Source organism: Equus przewalskii, chromosome 32 (assembly GCF_037783145.1).
Source record: "Equus przewalskii isolate Varuska chromosome 32, EquPr2, whole genome shotgun sequence".
Lineage (NCBI taxonomy): Eukaryota > Metazoa > Chordata > Mammalia > Perissodactyla > Equidae > Equus > Equus przewalskii.
Genome location: NC_091862.1, coordinates 15563430 through 15586247, shown reverse-complemented (window position 1 = coordinate 15586247; position 22818 = coordinate 15563430). Strand labels below are relative to the sequence as shown.

Sequence of the window (22818 nt, the reverse complement as noted above, 5' to 3'; positions counted from 1 at the left end):
AAGAGGCATGAAGCTTGACCACGCTTGCACAGGTCATCAATTACCGCACCTCTCCTCACCTCCAGTCATGAATTTCCACACTTCAGACTGCCCAGCCCTTCATCCCATAAACTGTGCCCCAAGCCCTGGATGGTGGAGGCAGATCTGAGGGCACTTGCCTCCCATCTTCTTGAGGATTAGTCTCACAAAATAAAGCTACGTTCCTTTCCCAAAAGCTGATGTTGTGATAATTGGCTTTTTTAATGCACCTCTCGCAAGAGATCCCCAATTTTATGTGGTAACACCTACGTGTGAAAACCGAAATGTCTAAGAACGGATTCAGAGAGTTTTGTTCACATGTTATAAAATGGCTACCCCTGAAGCATGGTGTGGTAGGAGCTAGGAAAATTCTTACTTTTTCTCGTTGTATCTTTCAGAGTTCCGGTAAGATTCATCTCCCCAGTGAAGCCTTTCCCAACCGATCATCAGATACTTTTACAACTCCAGCTCTGACTTACCATGTTTGCAATGTTGTTCTGTGACTAACTCTTTTGTGGTTGTGTTTTATCGTTTTTCTATTTTCTGCATCTCATTGTTCCTCCTTAATCTGAAAGTCCTTGAGATTAGACTTAAATATCTTTTACTCTTTTGAACTCACTGTGCATTCTGATCACGAGTATTGAGAAGGTCTTAAGTAACTGCGGCTGATCTAGCAAATGAAATAAAGGCAGTTTACACTCCATAAATCAGTATTTTGTATCAATGATGAAACTTTTAGGAACCATCACAAGAGACATCTGTCCTGGGGAGTCTGAGGCTTTCATTTTTTTAAAAAAGTGATTAACTGAATGCGTAGCTTCCTGTATCTTGCTTCCTTCTTTTTCTCTTTTATTAGAGGAAATTTTACAGACCAAGGAAATTTATGACTAGCAATGCAAGCTTATAAAGAGGGTATTTTAATTGAGGTCAAATCTGTGAATCAGCAGAAGATAAAATCTCTTTCCAAAAATTAGACTATTTTTATGATGTTGAGAAGAGTAGATGAGGATCAATTTATATGTATGGATAGGGTTGGCTAAACCTCAATTGGTAATAAAATATAGCCTGGGCTGAGTCAGAAAAATCATGAAAATGTTTTTGAATACTTTTGTGAAAACCTCAGCAGGAAGTTAGTATCGATACTGAGAAGCCACAGCAGTGGATATGAGCAACAGTCTTCACTCTCAACCTCTACAAACTTTTTATTAACAAGAATTATTTGTTGTTTTTTGAAAGAAAGTTGGCAGAATTTTAAAAGAAACCCAAAGTGTGTCTAAAATGGGGTCAGGAAAATCCCACACTCCTCCACCCAAAGCCAGAAGATTTTCCAAAATAATAAAGACATCTGAAAGATCCAGAAGAAGCTGGAGTTTTGCTTAATTTAGAAACCCCATTTGCTTTGGAAAGTTGATTTTAACGAAATGTTTGGCAAATTATCATATTTTTTTGCGGGAATTCTTAACGTTGGTCCTTCATGAGCGCCAACGTAAGGGAGCACAAAGAACCCGAAAAACCGCAGTCATGTTTTCATCACTGTCTTACAGTAATTCTGACAAAAACATAACTGTGACATTAGGATCCTGTAACCTTGAGCACGCCCTGACACATCCTGTGAATAGATGAGAATCCCGAGGGAAGATGAGGTCCTTAGGGAAGAATTCGTGGTCACAGGCTTGTGGCTTTGAGGGTGGGATCTTGATCTTTAAAAACCTGAAAGCCTATTTATTATTTTAGATGAGAAATCAAGCTATCAAATGGACAAGAAATGAGCGTCTGAGGTGCAATATCTTCCCCTTGAACTTCCATAGTGCGCTGGCCTCTTTTGTGATTACCGTATTCTCTCCTTATATACGTTAATATATTCAGTCAAGTTACAGTCCTGTCTTGGGTGGGGAAATAGTGTCTTTTTTTTTTTTTTTTTTGCTGTAAAGTCTTTTTTTTTTAAAGTGCAGTAACCTTGGTTTATAACACTATATAAATTTCAGGTGCACATTGTTACACTTCGATTTCTGTGTCGATTACGTCATGTTCATCATCCGAAGAGGAAATACTGTCTTTAGAAGGTGTTCTGCCCATCTCTGCTTTGGTTTAATCATAGAAGGCCAATTAATTTCCAAGTTTTTGGAGGTGAGGTATCTCTTCACTGCTCCTGCTTGCTACCTACAACCCCTTTCTAAAATTCTTAATTTCCAAAAGGAAAAAAAATGCTGTAAGAATTTAGTCTTACATACTGAATAATTAAACAAAATTTTTAAGCCTATGATCTTCCAAAGTTCTGAGTAATTTAGAATGAGTAAACATGTTGATTTTCTAGTCCTTTTTTGCAGTGTCTCGTGGGGGAATTTTCTCCTCCGTATTTTAAAATAATGATGCTAATAGCTGACACTTATTTTGTGTTTTGTCCCAAGTTCTGTATGAGGCACTTTACGTGTCTTAACTCACGTAATCCTTGCAACAACCCATGGTTTAAGTGCTATTATTACCTCTATAGTACAGATAAGGGACTAGGCCCAAGGAGGTGGAGAAATTTGCCCAAGATCACAAGGCCAGGAGATGGCAACTCCGGGATGTCATCCCAGGCAGCCCAGCTCCAAGGCCTGTCCACTGTTTGAGGGCCTCCAAGAATAGGGATAAATCCAAGGACTTTTAGGTTTTGTTTGTTTGTTTGTTTTTGCTGAGGAAGATTGGCCCTGAGCTAACATTTGTGCCAGTCTTCCTCTATTTTATGTGGGACGCCACCACAGCATGGCTAACTGGTGTAGTTCTGTGCCTGGGATCCAATCCCATGAACCTGGGCCACTGACACAGAGTGCGCAAATCCAACCACCATGCCATGGGGCTGGCCCCAACTTTTAGTATTTTTAAAAAAGGACAAGATCTCTCACACATGTTTATACTGTACTGGTGCCTTTTTTTTCATAATATAAAAAGAACTACATCTCATTTATAAGTTGATTTCAATTTGCTGATTGCCAATTTGTTAAAGCAGGGAAATGCTTGACCCCACAACATTTTCACTGCGTGGTCTATTATTTCCAGCTACCAAGAAGGAGGGCTGGCTTTTGTCTGGGGGAAAATCTGCCAATTACGTGGATCAGTTCTAATTTTTCAGTAATGCGTCTACTGAAGTCGTACAGCAGTGATAATCTTTCAATATCGTAAACCTTTCTTTTAAAGATCATATTGCTTATAACAACCAAAAATATTTTTATAAGCATCATTGCTTCACTTTTCTTCAAAGAATTTCATAATCTTTTAGATGCTTTCAAGGGTATTATGCACAATGAATTTTGATTTCTGTATCTTTTTGCTGATAACATTAATTTTATTTCTAAAATTATACCAAATTAATACAGAGCAAAGGCATTTAAAAGTTATTATTTTTTTCAAGTAACATTTTGCCTGCTTTTTAGAACGTGTGATAAATGCTGCAAATCTTTGAACTCATTTTTATTCTTAATTTCATTGTTTCATCCCCAAAAGGTTTAAAATATAGATAGAATAAAAAATACTATGAGGCAGAAAAAATAACAAGGATTCACAGATTGATTTTTCATCATTTTGTCATGTGTGGTAAATTTTCAAAACTTTGTACCTGTAGAGTGTTTTGGAAAATCCATTTTTCCTTCAGGTGATAGTTTTTAACAATATATAATTTTAAAAATTCATATTACATGTTCACCTACCTGAAAAGACCGGATGTACATTTGGTTTATCTCACTTAATTATCCCATTATTAAATATTAATTATTTGATGGCAATGTTGTCATAATGAAAATACTTGTAGATTTAAACTGGAAACTTAGATTTGATTCTGTACAAGAAGTAAACAGCAAATTGTACAAGCTAACAATGTGAATGTCAAATTTGCTCAGCAACTAATTCCAGTGGAATATACTAGATTCTTAGTTATTCATAGGAGTTATATTCTGTAAAGTCACTTCAAACACTGAATTATTGCTCCTGCGGGAAGTACAGGGTTAGGTTCGCGGGAGCCTGTGGTCACAGCGTTTTCATTAACCGATCAATATGTAACCTTGTTCGACGTGTGTTTCCATTTAAAGACTCTTTGTTTAATATACATTTTTGATTCATTCACCTTGAACTCATGGCCAACAGTGCTATATCTCATGCCTGAAGGCACATCACGGCCTTAGTGCCCTTGGGATACTAGACAACATTACAGTGAAATCACCAAAAAAATAAAAAATAAAAAATAATAAAAAATAAATAAAAGCACAAAGATGAAAAAAAGAAAAAAGTGGCACTATACAGATGATGAAAAGGATACCTGTTTACAGAATGTAACTGAAACAAAGCATCACATTCCTTGGTGTCAGCTGGGAATGTGCGTGTGGGATGACTCGAACTTTTCACCACTCTGTGCAAATCTGTGAATGACTTTGAAAGCTCCATGAGTATTGATTTTGGAGCTGTAAGTAAATTTCAGTGAGTTGGTGAATTTGCAAGTAATGAAGATTGATTGTATTTTTAAAACTTAAAGATAAGCACTGAATAGTGCATCAGAAAACCCGTTTCTTATTTACAAACCCAAATGGTTTTAGGTATTATTCAATTATAAACTTGTTCCTCCTTCATAGTTCAAAGCAGCTGGTATATATCTAACCATTTAGAAAAGATACTTCATGTCTATCAGTTGAAAAAAATGTTATAAGAAATGTACAAACTGCCCATCTTTAAAGTCAACAAAAGTGTTAGAAAAATACAAAGAAATTTCAAAATAGCAAAAACGTCTCTACTGTGGACGATGTGCCCTTAAATGTTGTGCCTTTGCACAGTGCACAACCTGATCAATTGTACATGGCAGCCTGGACTGTAGCATACGTTGCATAAGGGAAACACAGCAGGCAGAGTGGATAGGTTCAACTTTGGGAAGTACCGACTGTTAGATAATGTTGATAACAAAGAGTAGAGAACCTGGAGGCCAAGAGAACTCACTTGGAATACCTGTACTGCCGTTTATGCTGTGTGAACACTAGCAAGCTCCTTCTCTGAACTTTCGTTTTCACATCTGTAATAAGAAGATGATAAAACTCGCCTCAGAGGAGGTGATTTGAAGAGGAAAAATAATAACCTATGAAAATTACTCAAAAAAGAACCATATATGTTAAGACTCTCTCTCTTTTCCTATAAATAGTGGGATTTCCCTGAAGGTTTGAGAACAGGGCAAGAATCTGATCAGATTTGGGTTTTAGGAAAATAATTCTTGTGTTGGTTTGAAAATGGATTAGAAGCAGACTGGTGTGAAACCAGATTAAAAAAAAAAACTCCTTAAAATCTATTCTAAGGCAATGATAGTGAGCATGGCAAAAGGAGAAATAGACTGAAGAGTCATTTCTGAGATTGAATTGTGTAGTCGAAAGTGTTTTTCTTTCTGGAATCCCTTTCCTTAGTGGAGATACCCCTCCTCCCAGGAGCTCCAGCGAGTGCTGGCTATAAGAGGCTGCCTCTTTCTCTGAAGATTTGCCCACCTGCTAATGACTAGTTGATGTGAGGCTGGGGGGTGGGGACAGCGCAGGACAGGGGGGTCGGGGGGGGGGGATTTGGGGGAGGCAGGTACAGGGTGGGACAGTTTCCAGGCTTGGCCACATGCTTGAGCGGCTTGTTCCCACACCCTGTTCTATCTTCCTCAACATCCTTGTCCTAGGATCACTTGTCGCTAATCCACATCCTTAAGAATCTTGACTGCCGGCCCCTCCAGGGGAACTGCAAAGGGAAAGACTTTAGGAAAAGACTTGGCTGCAAGGGGGTGAGGAGGAGAAAGGAGTCAAGGAATGTCTTTTGGGCTCTCGCTTCATCCCAGACTCCTGACTGGTTGACACTTTTCCTATTAAGAGACTTACGGTAAGGTGGTTCTTCTGGCAGTCTGCAAGAAAATGCTTTCTCCTTTTAGAATAGAAAAACGTTAACATTGATTGCCCAATGACTCCCTCCAAATTTGTCCTAACATGTTAAACTATTATAAACTTGCAATTTTACGACTGAATGGTTGCTTCAGTAAGGCCATGAGAGATGGTACTAGGTACAAGACATCTTTTTTGGCTAGTTGAGAAAATATAGATTAAAACTGAATTAAAACGTGTTGAATTTAAGGTCAGATAAAAGTCAAGTAGGTCCAGAAAATACATATTTATCATGGATGTTTTTCAAAAGCTTATATTTACCCAGGTAAAGTATTTTTAAAGTACTTTAGATTTTTGATAAGGATTTTGCTTTTAAAAAGAACAATCCATAATTTACTTTAATGATGAAACTGAAGGCTTTCTCTGTTGGTATGTTCCATCAAGGGAGCTCAGAGGTTCTCCAAGCTTAGACTGTAGTGATGTTATAAAATGGGTCACATTTATTTTAGGTATGACATACACTGGAAACAGTCATATGTGTGGGGAAAAGAAAGAAAATGGACTTTAAAAATAAATGATACAAAAATTCATGAAGATTTTTGGAAATGACATTCATAAATTATTTAACAACTAGCTGAACTGTCATGATAGAACAAGTAAGGGACAGGGGATTTGCTTTAGAATCCCTGATGAATGAATTGATAAAACTCAAATCATTGCAGAAGAAGGACTCATTTATTAGAGAGATCGTAGATCAGCAAGCCAACTGGAACAAGCCTAAGAAAGAGCTGAGAATGGCTTTGAAGACCTTTAAATGCTGTCACTTCTGGTAGCAGTAGCTTCCAGAGGTTTCTATCTCATCAAGGAATCTTCCGTTAGATGACTAAAGTTGTTTGCAGCCTTTGGCAACATTTTATTCGGTTATTTAGGATGATATTTCAATCGAGCATACTCTTTTAAAACAGTCTTTAGACAACTAAAATGTCACAATAGTGGTTTCAGGGACAAGCTTTTAAATATAAGTCAAAAGTCCCCAAAGTGGTTATCGAGTTACAAATTTTCCTATGAGAAACATGTACATTTGCAAAACAAACAAGTAAGCAAACACAAGGAGGAAACCAGAGTAATAAATGTATGACCCCACAAGAAAGTTCCAGAATAAAATCCAAATGCCAGAGGAGAGAGTTCTTTATCTCCTTCCAGAGTGAATTATGAGGCATTTTTATCTTGTCTCAGATATTCTGTTTATTTAACACGTATCTCAGCCTGCCAGGTGTATCAATATATTTCAGGATAAAATTTAACGTTACAACAGGAGCTGAAATTCTGGTTTAAGTTGGATGTGCCCAGGACTTCCTGTTCCCAAATGGCAAAATATTTGTTTGCTTTCCCCTATCAGCATCTCAGACTAAATTTGTCCCAAACTGAACTCTCTCTCCTCCTCCCTCCTCCGCTTCTTCTCCTTGCTGCTTGGCAGGCCTCACTAGCCTTCTAGCCCGGCTGGTCAGCTCAGACTGTTGATTCCACCTCCGATCTTCCCCCGTCGCCATCACCACCCCCATTCCTGCTAGTCCCAGCTCTCACCTGGCCGGTGACAGCACTCCTGCAGCCTCCTCGCCTCCCCGCTGTCTCCTCTATGTATCCCACCTACTGTTGCCCTGCTGTCTTCTTTTGGGTGCAGCATGCTCAGTGTTGGTCTTCAAAGGCGTGGTCAGCGGAAGAGTCCTATACACCATGGTCCAAACTCAGCCTGGCATCTAACTAGGACCATCCCTCTTCTATAAAGAAGCAGTTATATGAGACTTACTGGGTCACACAGCTGGAAGCTTCCCATCTCTATGTCACTGTAAAGAAAAACAGAAGTCTGTACTGAGGGATTACAGATCATAATATATTGCCCACACGTGCAGTGTTGAGAGAAATCTGGGCTGCTTTGTGTGTTTGTACTTCCCTCCTGTGCGTAAACTGTCATCACATCTAGAGTTCCCCCACTGCCAGCCTGCAGGTTCCACCACCTTAGGGCTGACTGGTCCCATTGCAGTCCCTTCCAGGGTCCAGCTCAGACCTACATCCGGACTCAAAGCCCTCCCTCTCAACGCTCGAAGGACCCGTCAACAGATGCAGCCTTGAAGAGTCACTCAGTTTGTGTCTTGACATCCCAGAAAGTTCGAAGGCAACTGGGCAGACGCCAAACCAAGCACTTTTTCTGCTCCCACTTACCACAAAAAGTACATTGCTTTCACATGGAGAAAAATCTGTTTGACACTGATTAAAATAATGTTTTATTGTGTGTTTATTGAGGTATAATTGACAAATAAATTTGGAAGATATTTAAAGTGTACGTAGTGATGATTTGATATACGTGTACATTGTGAAAACATTCCTCCCCTCTAGTTAACTAACACCTCCATCGCCAACGCTGACTTTTCAAGACCGTTGTGAATTTCTGTCTTCCGTTGTCGTGAAGAAGAGCTTCAAGGGTGACCAGGATGACCAGAATTAGACCTGATGAAACTGAATTCAGACAGTTGGATGTGGACGTAATAGAGAAGGGCCTTTCTCGGATTGGTTCTCTTCCAGGTGCCTTGAAATTTCATCCACTTTTGGGTTTCCTCTGGCAGCATCATTTCACTGAGTGATGTTTCAAGTGTGTAGCGACTCTCCTGCAAGTAAATGTTGCAGCTCACAAACCTGTTTACTACAAAGTATACTATTAATAGGAGATTTCTGAAAGCCTTTGTTTCCATTAAGGACTATTATTATTACCATCATCATTATTATTATTAATGTTGCTTCAAGTGAAAGCATTGAGGTGGCTCTGGATTGGAGATGTGGCAATGTTACTGTAAAATCAAAAGCCATTGTCAAGGCCAAGAAATCTTCACAGACAAGAAGGATGCATGTAGGATGATCAGATGAAATCCGAGAAAAGCTACCGCATTTCTAATTTTGTTCAATTTCAGAACAGCACACAGGTCTAGCAAGGACCTTCAAGTCAGGTCAATGTGGGTTCCAGTTTTAGGTTCTCCTGCAAATAGTGGGACCTTGGGCAGGTTACTGGCCTTCTCTGTGCTTTAGTCTTGTGGTCTGGGGTCTGATTCTCATTCTGCCCCCGACCTGCTGTATACTCTTGGACAGTTTATTTCGTTTCTCTATGATTGTTTCCTCATCTTAAAAATGGAATATTCTAATATCCACTTCATAATCTTGTTTGATTTAACGAGATCATACATCGAAAGCACTTAGAACAGCTCTTCTCAGAACACACGTGCGTGTTCCATAACCAGACGCTGTGGCTGTTACTAACACCAGTATTATCACTACGTATATTTCCCTGCAGGGTCATTGGGAAGTTTAAATGAAAGAACGCTCGCCAGGATGGGCTACATAATTTCTGGAGCCCAGTACAAAATGAAAATGTAGGGCCCTTCTTTCAAAAATCATTAAGAATTTCGACAGTGGAGCAGTAGAGCATTAAGCCAAGCTCGGGACCCTTCTGAGTCCGGGACCCAAGCAGCTGCACAGGTTGCGTGCCCGGGAAGCCGGCCCTGGAGCTGGAAGAAGCAGAAGCGTTTGCACACAGGAGGTGTTGAATAAATGCTTGTTCACCTTGGTGTCAACACGCTCCCACACCTCGCGCGTGCCAGCACCGTTGACATTGACCACTCGCTGTCACCTGTCCCTGACTTAAGGACAAGACCTGGACTTGCGCTCGCGGTGGAGTCCCACGGGGAAGACCACCCCCAACCCCGCTGTCCCCTAGTCGCTTTGGCGCGTCCGCGGCTCAGCACAGCCTTGGCCTGGCCAGATGGGGCCGCCGCCGCCGCCGCTCAGCCGCTGCGCCTCGCCGGAGAGGAGCCCCCGGGAGGATCGGGGTCCGCCCAGCGTCCCGGTGCCCGTTTCGGAGCAGCGGGGTCCGCCCTGCTGGTGCGCAGCCCGGCCGGGCCGCCGGGTCCCGCGGGCGCCGCCAGCGTCCGGGCTTGGCCGCCTCCCCGCCCTGGAAACCGGTTGCCCGAGGAGACGGCCCGCGCGCGCCCGCCGGGTCCCGCGCCGCAGCCTCGCTCCCCGCCGCTGCGGGTCCGAGCGCGCCCGGGGCTCCGGCATGAGCCGCGGCGGCTCCTCGGGCTCCAGGAGCCTGGACCGGACCAGCGACGCCGCCTTCGGTGCCTCGTCGCCCGCGCCCGAGGTACGGTCCCGGCCCGCGGGCCGCGCGCGGGGGTGGCCCCGGTGGCGTCTCCTAACACCCAGGAATGGGCGGCCCGGGATGCGCAAGGACGCTCCTGGGTTGCAAACTTTTCCTTTTGAGCGCGGGGCTAGATCACGGTGGATGCGGCCCCGCCTGGGAAGCGGACCGGAGCTGTCAGGGCCGCTGAGTTTCAGGAAGTTGTGGGCAGGCCGCGAATGTGTGAAGTGCGTCTGAACTTTCGGCTGTGCCAGTTTGCTTCTCTGACCGTTTAAACGGCTTAAACTCTAAACGCAGTGTGTCTGGCTGCTGTAGAGCCTCCTCGACCCCCTCCCCTCTCTCAAGAGCAATTAATTCCTTCATTTCACTTTACTGAGCTTCTAAAACGTGATTCGGAGCAATTTCTTCAAAGTCTGGCATGGTAGGATTAACGCCTGTCCTGAGTAAAATCGCTGGCCTTTTCGTGGCTAATCACCCTGGAAACATTGGTAATTCAGTTGTCGCTGTAGCCATTTACTCGTTTACTCCCGGGAGGCATTTAGGCATTGGGGACTTTCAAGCATCAGATATTCTGTAAAACACACATACACACACAGAAAGTTCTGGCTGGCTCAGCCTGGCTTAAGCATCCCTTTCTGGACCTGGCTTCAAGGTCCTATTAGGCATAGAGAATGTTAAGGGTAGTTGCCAGAGACGGGAGAATGGTGTATTCAGCCCAGCCATATTAGCCATATACATGTGTATATATATGTGTGTGTGTGTATATATATATATATCTATATATATATAGATATATATATATATCTATCCCTGGGGGACGCTCTTAGATTCAAGACCTTGGATGGGGTCTCCAATACGCTAGAGGAATTCCAATATTCAGCAGCGTTGATTGTCGCCTTACATCTGACCTATATTTAGATTTCTCTGATTACTTGTATATTTGTGGAAAATTAGTCCCTTCTTCTACAAAGAAAGCTAATTTTTCTTCCATTTGACATTTTCATATTTTATCCCAATATGGTGTCTGCTCGGAATTAAGCATGTTAGTCCGTACAAAAAAGTATGTAATATTTTTATATTCTTTGTATATATATTTTTTGATAGGGATTAACATTTTATTGTATTTCCTTCCAAAATTTTTTCTGTGAGTATACATGTTGAGTGCATTTTAGTATACAATTTGCCTCCAACTATATATACAGCTTGTAAATACTACTTCTAATTGATGGTGAATAAAGAACATTTCTCTATTTTCTTCAAATTTATTTCTTTAATATTTGGATTTTACATCCTTTGAATTTATCGTAATTTATTCAATCATTCCTATGATATGATGTTTTAAAATTTTTTTTTTATTTTTAATTTTTTTAATTGCAGTAACACTGGGTTATAACAATATGTAGCTTTCAGGTGTACATTGTAACATATTTCGAATTCTTTGTAGATTACATCATGTTCACCACCCAAAAACTGATTATAGTCCATCCCTTCACATGTGAGCCTAATCACCTCTTTTGCCCTCCCCCCTTCCCCTATGGTAACCACCAATCCAATCTCCATTGCTATGTGTTTGTTTGTCGTTGTTTTTATCTTCTACTTATGAGTGAGATCATACGGTATTTGACTTTCTCCTTCTGCCTTATTTCACTCAGCATATGCATTATTTATATATTTTTTGAGAACCAATTGAAAGCAAATTAAGGACATCATGGTCCTTCATCACTAAATAGCCTAGTGTGTATCTCCTAAGGACAAGGGCGTTCTCTAACCAAAATGCAGTGATCAAATTCAGGGTATTTAACATTGTTGCAACAATATCATCTAATGTACACTGTCTACTAAAATGTCGCCAATCGTCCCAATTTACTACCAAAACATTTTTGTCGTTTCAGGATCACATTGTATTTAGTTGTTATGTGTCTTTAGTTTCTTTAAAAATGGAACAGTTCTTCAGACTTGTTTTGTCTTCAAAGATACTGACATGTTTATTGAATGTAGGGCATTTGTATTGTAGAATCGGTTTCTCTGATTGTTTTCACGATGAGATTTTGGTAGGAATACTATGTAAGTGATGCGCCTCAGTGCATCACTAGCAGGTGCATGGTGTCATTTTGTCCCATTATTGTTGATGGTCCTAGTTGTTGGAATCTTCCAGAGTTTTCCACTGTAAAGGTGGAAAAATAAGTGTTTTAGGAATAAATAAGTGATCATATTGAGTAATCTCATTGATTAATATTGAGATTTTTAGGATAAATTTTACTACCCACATACAGGAAAATTTCCACCAAGAACTTAATTGACCTGAAAGACCTAAATTTTTTTGAGAATAAAAGTAGACACAGAAAGGCCAGCATTTATTATAATTAATTTTTCAGTTTACTAAATACTTCATCTGAGATCATCTTACAGCTCAGGTAGGCAGGGCAGGAATTTCCTGTTGTATAGATGACAAAATGGCTTGCTCACTTAGGAAATGATGGAGCAGGAACTTAAATGTGTTTCTTTTGAAAGTTCAGTGCTTTTCCTTCCACACCACGATGCACTGAAAAACAGATTAAAATGCAAAGCTGGGATAGCATGCAACTGTATGAAGAAATAGAAACCTGCAGGGACTGAGGTATTAGCTTTGGGTTCAAACAATCCTGATTATAGCACTCATTATCTGTGATAACCTGGGCAAAAAAATTACTTAATGTCAGACTTTAATTTCTGTATCTGACACATGAGATCAGAATACGTATCACATAGTGTAGTTTTGGGATTTCACAGTTAACGTATGTAAAGTGGCCAATACAATAACAGAATAAGAGCTTAGTAATATTGCCTGTTATTATTTTTTGTAACTTTTGGATTTACCTGGGCATCAACACTCCTACTACCCACAACTGTGGCCATCACAGACACCTCCATCAAGACCTCAGCCACCACCTTAACAGTCGTTACTGAGAATCTGTGTGAGGGACTGAGGATACAAAATGAATCGGACACAGTCCTTACTCTCAATAAAGAACTAAGAGTTCACAATCAAGAGAAACAGACAGAGATGACTGACCCTTGAGCCAAATTTAATGCTGCGTTTTAAGCTGGGTTTACCTCTAATCAAATCATCAGCACTTTACTAGGCTAGAAAATGTGACAAATACTAAGAGCAATATTATGTGAAGTGAAGTGTAACAGCTCCAGCCTGGAGGACAGAGACAGGCTTTGGGGATATTTACAAATACAGCTTTAAGCAGAGCAGTGTAACTTCGCCATGCGCTTAAAATAAGGTATGGAGGCTGAAAAGTGTTACCAAATTATAAAATAATATCATGAGTCAGTAAAAAGCTAGAGCAGTCCTTTGGTGAGAAGGGCTCGGATTTGCTCTCAGGCCACAAACTTATGGTGGCTTGTCAGCCCCTTTGCTATGTCAGTGTTTTCACACTCCTATAAGAGCTGCACTGAAGTCATGGCTTCAGGGTATGCCATTGTTGGGAAGTCGAGCAAGTTTCTTTCCTCTCTGTAAAGCAAGGGTTACATGGAGTAACTGCCTGACAGGTTGTTACGAGCAGCAAGTACAAACAGCAACATGCTCTAGCAACACCTGTAGCTCCTCACAGCAAAGGGCTCAGAGCTGGTCATGTATAATTAAGAAAGAAGTAAAATTGGTTTTCCCTTTATTTCCCCACTATTTCCACTTTTTAAAAAATTGTGGAAAAGTGCACATAACATAGAATTTATCATTTTAATCCTATTTAAGTATACACTTCAGTGGCCTTAAGTACACTCACATTATTGTGCGTCCGTTGCCACCATCTATCTCTAGAACTCTTTTCATCTAGCGAAACTGAAACTCTGCACTCATTAAACAACGACTCCCCATTCGCCCCTCTCCCAGCCCCTGGCAACCACCCTTCTACTTTCTGATTCTGAATTTGACTACTCGAGGTGCCTCATATAAGTGGAATCATACGATATTTGTCCTTTTGTGTCTGGCTTGTTTCACTTAGCATAATGTCCTCAAGGTTCACCCATGTTGTAGCACATGTCAGAATTTCTTCCCTTTTTATGGCTGAATAATCTTCCACTTTACAGTATGTCTATACTGTGTTTTGTTTGTCCATTCATCTGTTCATGGACACTTGGGTTGTTTCCACCTTTTGGCTGTTGTGAATAATGCTGCTGTGATCATGAGTATACAAGTATGTCTTCAAGACTTTGCTTTCAGTTCTTCTGGGTACACACTCAGGATTGGAATTGATGGATGATATGATAATTTGAGTTTTAATTTTTTGAGGAACTGCCATACTGTTTTCTATTGTGGCTGCACCATTTTACCTGCCCATTAGCAATGCAGAAAGGTTCCAATTTCTCCACATCCTTGTCCACACTTGTATTTTTCCTTTCTTTCTTTCTCTTCCTTCCTTCCTTCCTCCATCTCTCCCTTCCTCCCTCCCTCCCTCTCTCTCTCTCTCTTTCTTTCTTTCTTTTTTGTAGTAACCATCCTAATTAGTATGAGGTGCTATCCATTTCCACTTTTTAAAACCTCTTCTGGTTTATTCTTTTCTTTATTCCCCCCTCTTTTTAATCAAACTCAGTTTTAAGATCTGACTTCAATCATATGTCTTCATACAAATATAAGTCAGAAGGCTCCTTATTCTAGATATAAAGAAAAAACCTGTCTGCCCCAAAAGGCAATAAAGGACAGAAAAAAAGCAGATAAAAAAGAAAAAGTGATGATGGAAACAAATACAGATATATCAGTAATTACAGTGAATATAAATGACTAAATACTCAGTTAACTAACAAAATTGTCAGATTGACTTTTTTAAACCCAGGCATATGCTATTTGTGAAAGACACATCTAAATAAAAAAAGTATGGAAAAGTTGAAAGCAAAGCATGTAAAAATTGAAAAACAAAGTGTGTTTTATTTACCAGGCAAATAATAAGCATAAGAAAGCTAATTAGATATGATAATGTTATACAAAATACTTTTAAGGCAAAAAAGTATTACTAAAGGTAAAGAAAGTCACTATAATATACAGATTATGTCATCATCACATAATAATAAAACTTTTCATTCATTGGGAAGTTGTAACAATTCTAGATGTTTGTGCAGTAACATGCCACCGAGACCTGGCTTCCAAATACACAAAACAAAAGTTGGCAGAAGCAAAAGTCTATAAGCAGATATAGACAAAGCCAAACCAGATTAGAACTTTCTTAACATACCTCTGTTAGCATCTGAGAGATCAACCAGACAACAGTGTGGTAGGGGAGCTATTAAAAAGCTACAAATACAAACTAGGCTAAGTCATTGTGAAGAAGAAGAAAAGTATATAAAATATTTGGAATATGGCAGTGGAAGTTAACAGGCTGACTTGTCCCCCTTGTCCAAGAGAATAAATACATTTAGACTATGAAACAATCAATTGGACAAAATTCTACAAAGTGTACTCTGTTGGTAGGGATTGAACTAGACAAGTAATTAGAAGTTTTCCCCTTGTTTTAAATGAAGAAAGGATTTACACTATCAAAAAGAAATGACAACCATCTGGTCATGAGAAAACATTAGACAGACCACCTTGAAGGATTTTCTACAAAATAAAGGAGTGGTGTTCTTCAAAAGGGTCAAGGTCGTGATTGGAGACTTTGGAGACATAACAACTGGATGCAATGTGGGCTCCTGGGCCAGAAAAAGGACATTAGTGGAAAAATTGGAGAGATTTGAATAAGGTTTGTAGCTTAGTTAGTAGTATTGTACCGTGTTAATTTCCTGTTTATTAAATGTGCCTCAGTTATGCAAGTTATTAACATGAGGGGAAACTGGGTGAAGTATATTAAGAAACTCTCTGTTCTAATTTCGCAACTTTTCTTTAAGTCTAAAAGTATTGCAGAATAAAAGTTTAAAAAATAAATGATAACCAGTTAATTCGTCTGTCTATTCAATTCTGTTTATTTTAACTGCAACACTCAGTTTCTCTTGTTATCTAATTATTCTTTGACCACGGGCTTTAGAATGCGGCATGAGAGAAAGCGTTCAAAGGTCAGGTAGGAGAGAAAAACATTTTGGACACCAAACAGAGAGCAAATTTTCCTTTGCGCGTTTCTAAAAGATTGTGTGTGTATTTACTTAATGTTACCAAATATAATATGTAGTATATTTGAAACAATAGTGAGTGCTTCTGGGTTTGTACTTGAATTAAGTGGACTAATTATAAAGACTTACTTTTTCTGTGTTCAAGGACAACTTAAAAAAAAAGTTTAATTGAAAAAGGGAGTAATATTTGCTGGACCAGGAATTATTTATGCTATGTTCTTTACCCAAGGTTTCTTTTTTTCTTTGTTTTGCTTCCAATTTTTTTCCCTTTGAAATTGGTGCTCTGGTGGCTTTGATCTACGGGAGAGGAGTTCAAAGTCATTGCTGAGGTGGACCAGTAGCACCATATTCTTTCTCTTACTGATACCAACGTAACTATTGATTAGGGCTTCTATAGCTATGTGTTTGGATAGTGCGTGGATAAACTATTTTAAATATTGCTAATAAAAATAAATATACGAATTATACTTCTGAGTAACTGAAATGACTTGCTTTTCATTGACTTAATTTATCTTATGATTTCTGTCTTGAATCTTCCCTGTTAGCTTTGTACAGAAATGCACTTTTCAGCACGTTCAGGCCATCATAGGCTAACCTCAACATCAGTGCAAAGAGGAATAATTTTAAGACCTGACTATAATTAGCACATTTCCCTGAGTCTCTTCTACTTCTGGGTAAAAGAAATGGGTAGTTGTGGAGAATACCAAAAAGGAAGTCTTGCTGTTGAAATCTTGTGAATGTTTGGAGTAAGCAAAAATGACAACTTAGGAGGAGATCTGAACCAGAAATATTTGCTTAGTGAATCATACGTTGAATTACTCACCCATCTGGCGAACATCCATTGAGTCTTTGGCACTCTGTTAGGCACTGAAGATATGGAAAGTCTTTCCTCCAGCAACTATAAAAGGAGTGTCTATTCTCAAGCAGGCACTGTCTTCGATAAGGTCCCACTCTCATAAAAGTTTATTCTAGTCGGGGAAAGAGATAACAAAAGTAAACCAATAGATCAACAAGGGAATTTCAGAGAATGGTAAATACTTTGAAAAACAAGGAATCCGGGTAACGGGGTAGAGATGGACTGGGGGAAGGGTGGGGTCTTGTCCGGATGCGGGGGGGCAGAGAGGACTCTCCAAGGAGGTGACATCTGTGCTGAGTTGTGAACGATGCTTGGAGGGGGTGTCTCAGAAATAACAAGGCAACTGCAGGCTCTCAGATGGAAATGAGGGCAATGTGTTTAAAAGGAGAACAATTTGTAGAGTGTCCCTCAGTTTGGGTATGTCTAATGTTTCCTCATCATAGGTTCAGGTTAATCATTTTTGGCGCTTTTGGCAAATCTATAGGAGAGATGTTGTGCTCTTCTCAGTGCATCATGTGAGGAACCTTATGTCAGTTTATCTCATTATTGATATGATGAAAGAAAAGGAAAGGCTGAAAACCTGTTTCAGATGAACAGACTAAAGATACCTGACAACTACATGCAACATATTTATATCTGCGCTATGGAACATTACAACATAAATGGTGAATAAAATGGTATAGTTGTTAAATTTCTTGATTTTGACAGTTGTGTGCAAAGGAATATCCTTGTTCTTAGGAGATACGTGCTGAAAGATTTAGGGGTTCACGGCCGTGATGTCTGCAAATTACTCACAAATGATTCAGCAATCATCATTATCACATGCACTGGATCAAATGGGGTAAAATGTTCTCACAATTGGTGAAAATCTAAGTGAAGCATATACTTGAGTTCATTGGATTATTCTTGCAACTTTTCGATAAGATTGAAATGAAAATATAAGTTTCTGGCAATACGTGGATTAAAAAGTAGAAGGCACTGTTTCTAACGATTGAGCTTACAGTGTAGCTAAGCAACTAATAAATGGTAATAAATAAAAGCTTAAAAAAGGAAGGAGGCAGGCATGGCTGGAGTAAAGATAATGGCCTCAGATAAGGATCTAGAGGGAAAGACAAGCAAACAATTCCACAGGATGCTCTAGAAAACCAGGGGAAGGAATGGGGGAGGGGAAGTTTTGCCAAGGTTACTGGGGGCAATGGTGGTAGTGGTGGGGAGATGATGTTGACTTTGACGCACCAGGAGGCCATCCAGGTGATGTTCAGTAAACAGTTGGAAATGTGAATCTCTGCTCAAGATGCAGATTTGGGAGTCATCAGATACTGGAAGTGGTTGAAATCTCAGGAGGGCATGAAGTAAGTCAGTGAGGGTGTCTCAAGTGATGGAAGAAAGAGGGTTGAGGACAGAACCTTAGAGAATACCAAGTTAAGGAGTGGGTGAAGGAGGATGAGCTGCAGGAGAGACTGAGAAGGGAGGGCCAGATAAGTCAGAGAAAGCAGAGATGCTTAAGAGGGCGGTGGTATGGGAGATGAAAAAGGAGCGTTCAAGGAGAGTATGCTTCGTGTGTCAAATGTTAAAGGAAAGTCAAGTCAGGTAAGGAGTAAAAAGTGCTCTCTGAACTCGGTGATCAGGGCTGTCTTCTCCCAGGAAGTAAAATTTAAGCTCAGCTTGGGAAGATGAGTAGGAGTTAGCTAGGCAAAGGGTTGGTGTTGCTTGTGTTGGATAAGCTTTCTCGAAGACACAAAGTGTGGGTGAAGGCTGTGGGATGGGAAGAGGTGAGGTGCATTTAGGCAAGTGTAGAAGGCCAGTGTGGCTGGAGTGGACAGGGAGGTGAGAACAGTAGAGAGAGAGGAAGTTAGTGAGGCAGGCAGGGGTCAGACCATGTAGGACTTTAGAAGAGTTTGGAATTTGTCCTGAGAGCAAGGGGAAAGCCATTGGAGAATTTCGAGCCTTGGGATATATTGAGCAGTTCTACATTAAAAAAAATCTCTCTGGCTACAAATGGACTAGAGATTTGGTGGAGGGTGAGGGTGGGGAATAAGTTTGATGTGGGGGAGACTGGAGGCTATTGTGGTAATCTCGACTTGGATGGTGGACAAGACTGGGAGTGAATAGTTATTTAGATGTGAGAATCAACAAGATGGATGTGTTGGAACTGGGAGAAGGGAGAGAGAGATTGTGAAGCTCAGGCTTCTGGCTTGAGGAGCTGGGTGGATGTTTGGTGCCATTCAGTGAGATGGAGAAGGAACAGGTTGGGGGAAAAGAGCACGAGTTCAGTTTTATATGTGTTGGGTGCAAGGTGTCTATATGGTGTCCACGTTACACGCAGTAGGCAGTTAGATATGTAGATCCTGAGCCCCAAAGAGAGGTTTTAGCTGGGGATCATCATATATTCAGGGCTCATCAGCATATAGATGGTTTGTGAAATTATGAATAAATAAGAGATTTTCCCAGGAGAGAGTGAGGAGGAATTTTTAAATTAACCTTGAATTTTACGATGTGATGGTTGAGGGGGAGCAGACAGGGACACTGAAAGGACACGAAGGGAATGAATTCTTCCTGTTATAGGCACCTAGTCAGGACGTCATTTATTCATTGAGCAAATATTTTTTGGCCTAAAATGAATATTAACCCAAGAGTCAAGTGACCTGGGTATTATTGACTTTGAAATAAACTGACTTTGTTTTCTTGAGCTCATCACTTAACCTCTCTAGTTCTGGTTTCTTTATGTTATAAGGTTCATTTCCACTTCAAATTTTCTAAGAAATATTAACAAACTAATCATAACTTTGAAAATAATTTGAAGAGGCTTATAACAGAAACATAGAAAACAGCAAGTTAGAAGACGTGGTGTAAGTTAGCCCCACAATTTGCTAAATGTGAGACCTTGTGAATGTTGCTTAACCCTTCTAGGCTTCAGTGTCCTGTTTGTGAAAATGGGAGTGTTAATACCTGATTTGGGCTTTTCACTCAAGATTGAATGCCAGCCTTGATAGTCTAGTGGTGAAGATTTGGTGTTCTCACAGCCCTGGCCCAGGTTCATCTCCTGGTCAGGGAACCACATCACCCGTCTGTTGGTTGACATACTGTAGTGGCTGCGTGTTGCTGTGACGCTGAAAGCTATGCCACCGAAATTTCAAATACCAGCAGGGTCACCTGTGGTAGACACATTTCAGTGGAGCTTCCAGACTAGACAGACTAGGAAGAAGGACCTGGCCACCAGTATGAAAACCCTATGAACAGCAGTGGAGCATTGACTGACATAGCAGCAGAAGGTGAAAAGATGGTCCAAAATGACCGGGCAGGGGTCCACTCTGCTGTTCACAGGGGTGCTAGGTGTCAGAATCGACCCAACAGCACTAACAACAAGGTGGGCTGAGTACATGTGTTTATGTTCTCTGCTTCTCTAAACCCCATTAAAAGAAGGAAAAACAGAAAAAAGAATCATTCCCAATACTGCTTAGAATAAGACCAGATTTTTTTTTTTTTTAACCATTCTGGAAAATACAAAAAGGCAGTGACATCTTGATGATGAATAAATGACATAGGAGAAGGAAGCAGTGGAGGTAGACCTGTTCTTCCCAGAGACCTCTGGAAGGTTCCATGCTTGGAATTGGCAGACATGGATATGGATTAGGCAGTAGGAAGAAATCAGGGTGATTAACTGATGAACAGAACATGGACTGGCTGCCTTAATTCCCCATGCCCCCACACGTGCTTATCCGTTAGATTTACTGTTCCCACTCTGCAGTTCAGCTTGCAGTCTGAGGTGGACTGAATGTTTGCATCCCTCCCATGTTCGTAGGTTGAATCCCTAAGCCCCGTGTGATGGTATTTGGAGATGGAGCCTGTGGGAGGTAACCAGATGAGGTGGTGAGGGTGGGGCCCCCAGGATGTGGTTAGTGTCCTTATAAGAAGAGGAAGAGACCAGAGCTCTCTCTGCCGTATGAAAACACAGCAAGAAGGCAGCCATCTGCAAGCCAGGAAGAAAATCCTCTCCAGAACCAAATCAGCCAGCGCCTTGATCTTGGACTTCCGCCTCCAGAACCGGGAGAAATAAATGTCTGTCGTTGAAGCCCCAGAGTCTGTGGTATTTTGTTACAGCGGCCCAAGCTAATAGTCACTCTTTGCTAAAGGTAGCCTAACCACGCACACACTCAGAGCTCACAGCCAGCACTCCCCGTTTAGGGCAAAGGCCTTCCAACCAATATAAGGTGTTATTATGATGGAACACAGTGGACAGTGTGTTTAATTGCAGAAACTTTCTTCATATGAAGGTTTCTCATAACATTTATCCCTAAAGGCTGAAGTATATGACACTCTACCTTAGAGAAATTACTTCTCTAGAGCAATAAACTTTCTGCCACTTTAACTTATGGAACCTGAAGTACCTAGTTAGCCAGTTTCTATTACTTCCTTGCTCCCATGCCAGGTTTTTTAGGTATTTAGTGGAAGATGGATAGCTCCCTTTGGTGAGTGCCTGAAGTACAGAGACTACCTATGTAGGTTTAGAAGCTAGTAACTTAGTTGGGCAAAAATGAAACTTTTTGTAACAACTCAGCTCGGGAGACAGTCTTTCCTCTCTTTGGAAGAAAAACACCATCTGGTCAATTTAAGGAAACTTATTCCAATTTCCTCACTCCTTCTCTCCCTTAGGTGAATTAAGTTCCTGCAGGTGGGGATGGAGTGTGGTTAGGGGTATCTTGGCACCAGGGAAGGAGCATTCTGGCTGAGCACGATCCTCGGCTCTCCTTGGTTCCGATTTCCCTCATGGACTTGGACATCAGTCTCTGCTGAAGTCCTTGGCTTTGCCCTGGCTCCTCAAGGTCCAGCTGGGCTTCATGCTCCTTATTCCCATCCCAAGACCTTTAAGTCTTTTGCCTTATTTGTGTCTACCTTTTTGCTTTCCTAGGGAAGTGGGTGCTGAAGGTGGAGCTGCCCTCAGGCCCAATGGGCACATCACTCAGTCATTGTCATTCATTCTGCTCCCAGAAGCTGTGCTGCCTGAAGGGCTTTTCAAAGAAGCATGCATCTCCACGGGTGACATCCTGGGAAGCCGGAGTTTTTATTACTCCCCGCCTCCCACCCCTCATCTCAGGTGTCAGTTCCTAAGAGGGCGGCAACATCTCAGCGCTGATCTCGTCTCCCCTCCACTTCTCTTTTTTCCATGTCTTAGAGCCTTTTGGGTGGGAAAATGATTCTCCAGCACGGATTGTTCTCTTCTCTACAATTTGAAGGAATAATTGTTGTGCTGGGAGTCTTTGAGGCTTTGCTGTTTATATGCAAAACAATGCTTTTGAAACTTTAAAGAATTCTGTTTCAGAAAGCCGAGTTCTGGAAATCCGGAGCACTATAGCTCCTGTGAGCTCCTGTGGATCCTCTAAGCAGGGGCCTGAGCTACATCCCCATCGACCCACCAGCAACATTTACTCGCACAATATACCTCCGAGTAATGGAGTGAGTTGACTTACTGGATAGATTTATTTAGAATCAACAATGAGACTTTTAGAGAATGGCTGCCAAAAACAATGATTATGGTTTTGGCTATATTGGCTGTTAAATGTTTCTTTCTGATAGTCATTAACAATGTATTTTAAAGCCATTTCTGGTTCATGATTTTAAACCATGCCATTTGGGTAAAGAAGAATGCTTATCCCCTGTTCATGGAGGAAAATGGGCAGGCTGGCATTTACTTAAAAGCAAAATTAAAATATTTGGGTTTATTCAAGTTTACAAAGCTAGGGAGATGAAACGATGTGTAGAAACGATGTATAGAAAGCACTGATGAGTAATAGAACAGATCGTACTCAGAGACAGGT

The 22818-nt window shown here is 40.8% G+C and overlaps 1 protein-coding gene and 1 long non-coding RNA gene across 2 annotated transcripts in view; one reads left to right on the top strand and one right to left on the bottom strand.

Annotated features, from left to right (window-relative positions):
• Positions 1-8136: 8136 nt before the first annotated feature.
• On the bottom strand, positions 8137-9630 carry LOC139080842 (uncharacterized). Its single transcript, XR_011535668.1, has 2 exons — positions 9492-9630; positions 8137-8545 (listed from the first exon to the last, which is right to left on the bottom strand). It is a non-coding gene; the product is annotated as an uncharacterized lncRNA (long non-coding RNA).
• The window catches only part of CCDC170 (coiled-coil domain containing 170), a 90396-nt gene continuing 77124 nt past the window's right edge, over positions 9547-22818 (top strand). The window contains exon 1 of the mRNA XM_070603327.1: positions 9547-10068. Within this exon, the coding sequence (XP_070459428.1) occupies positions 9691-10068 (378 nt within the window). The 5' untranslated portion in view covers positions 9547-9690. The remainder of the gene's footprint in view (positions 10069-22818) is intronic.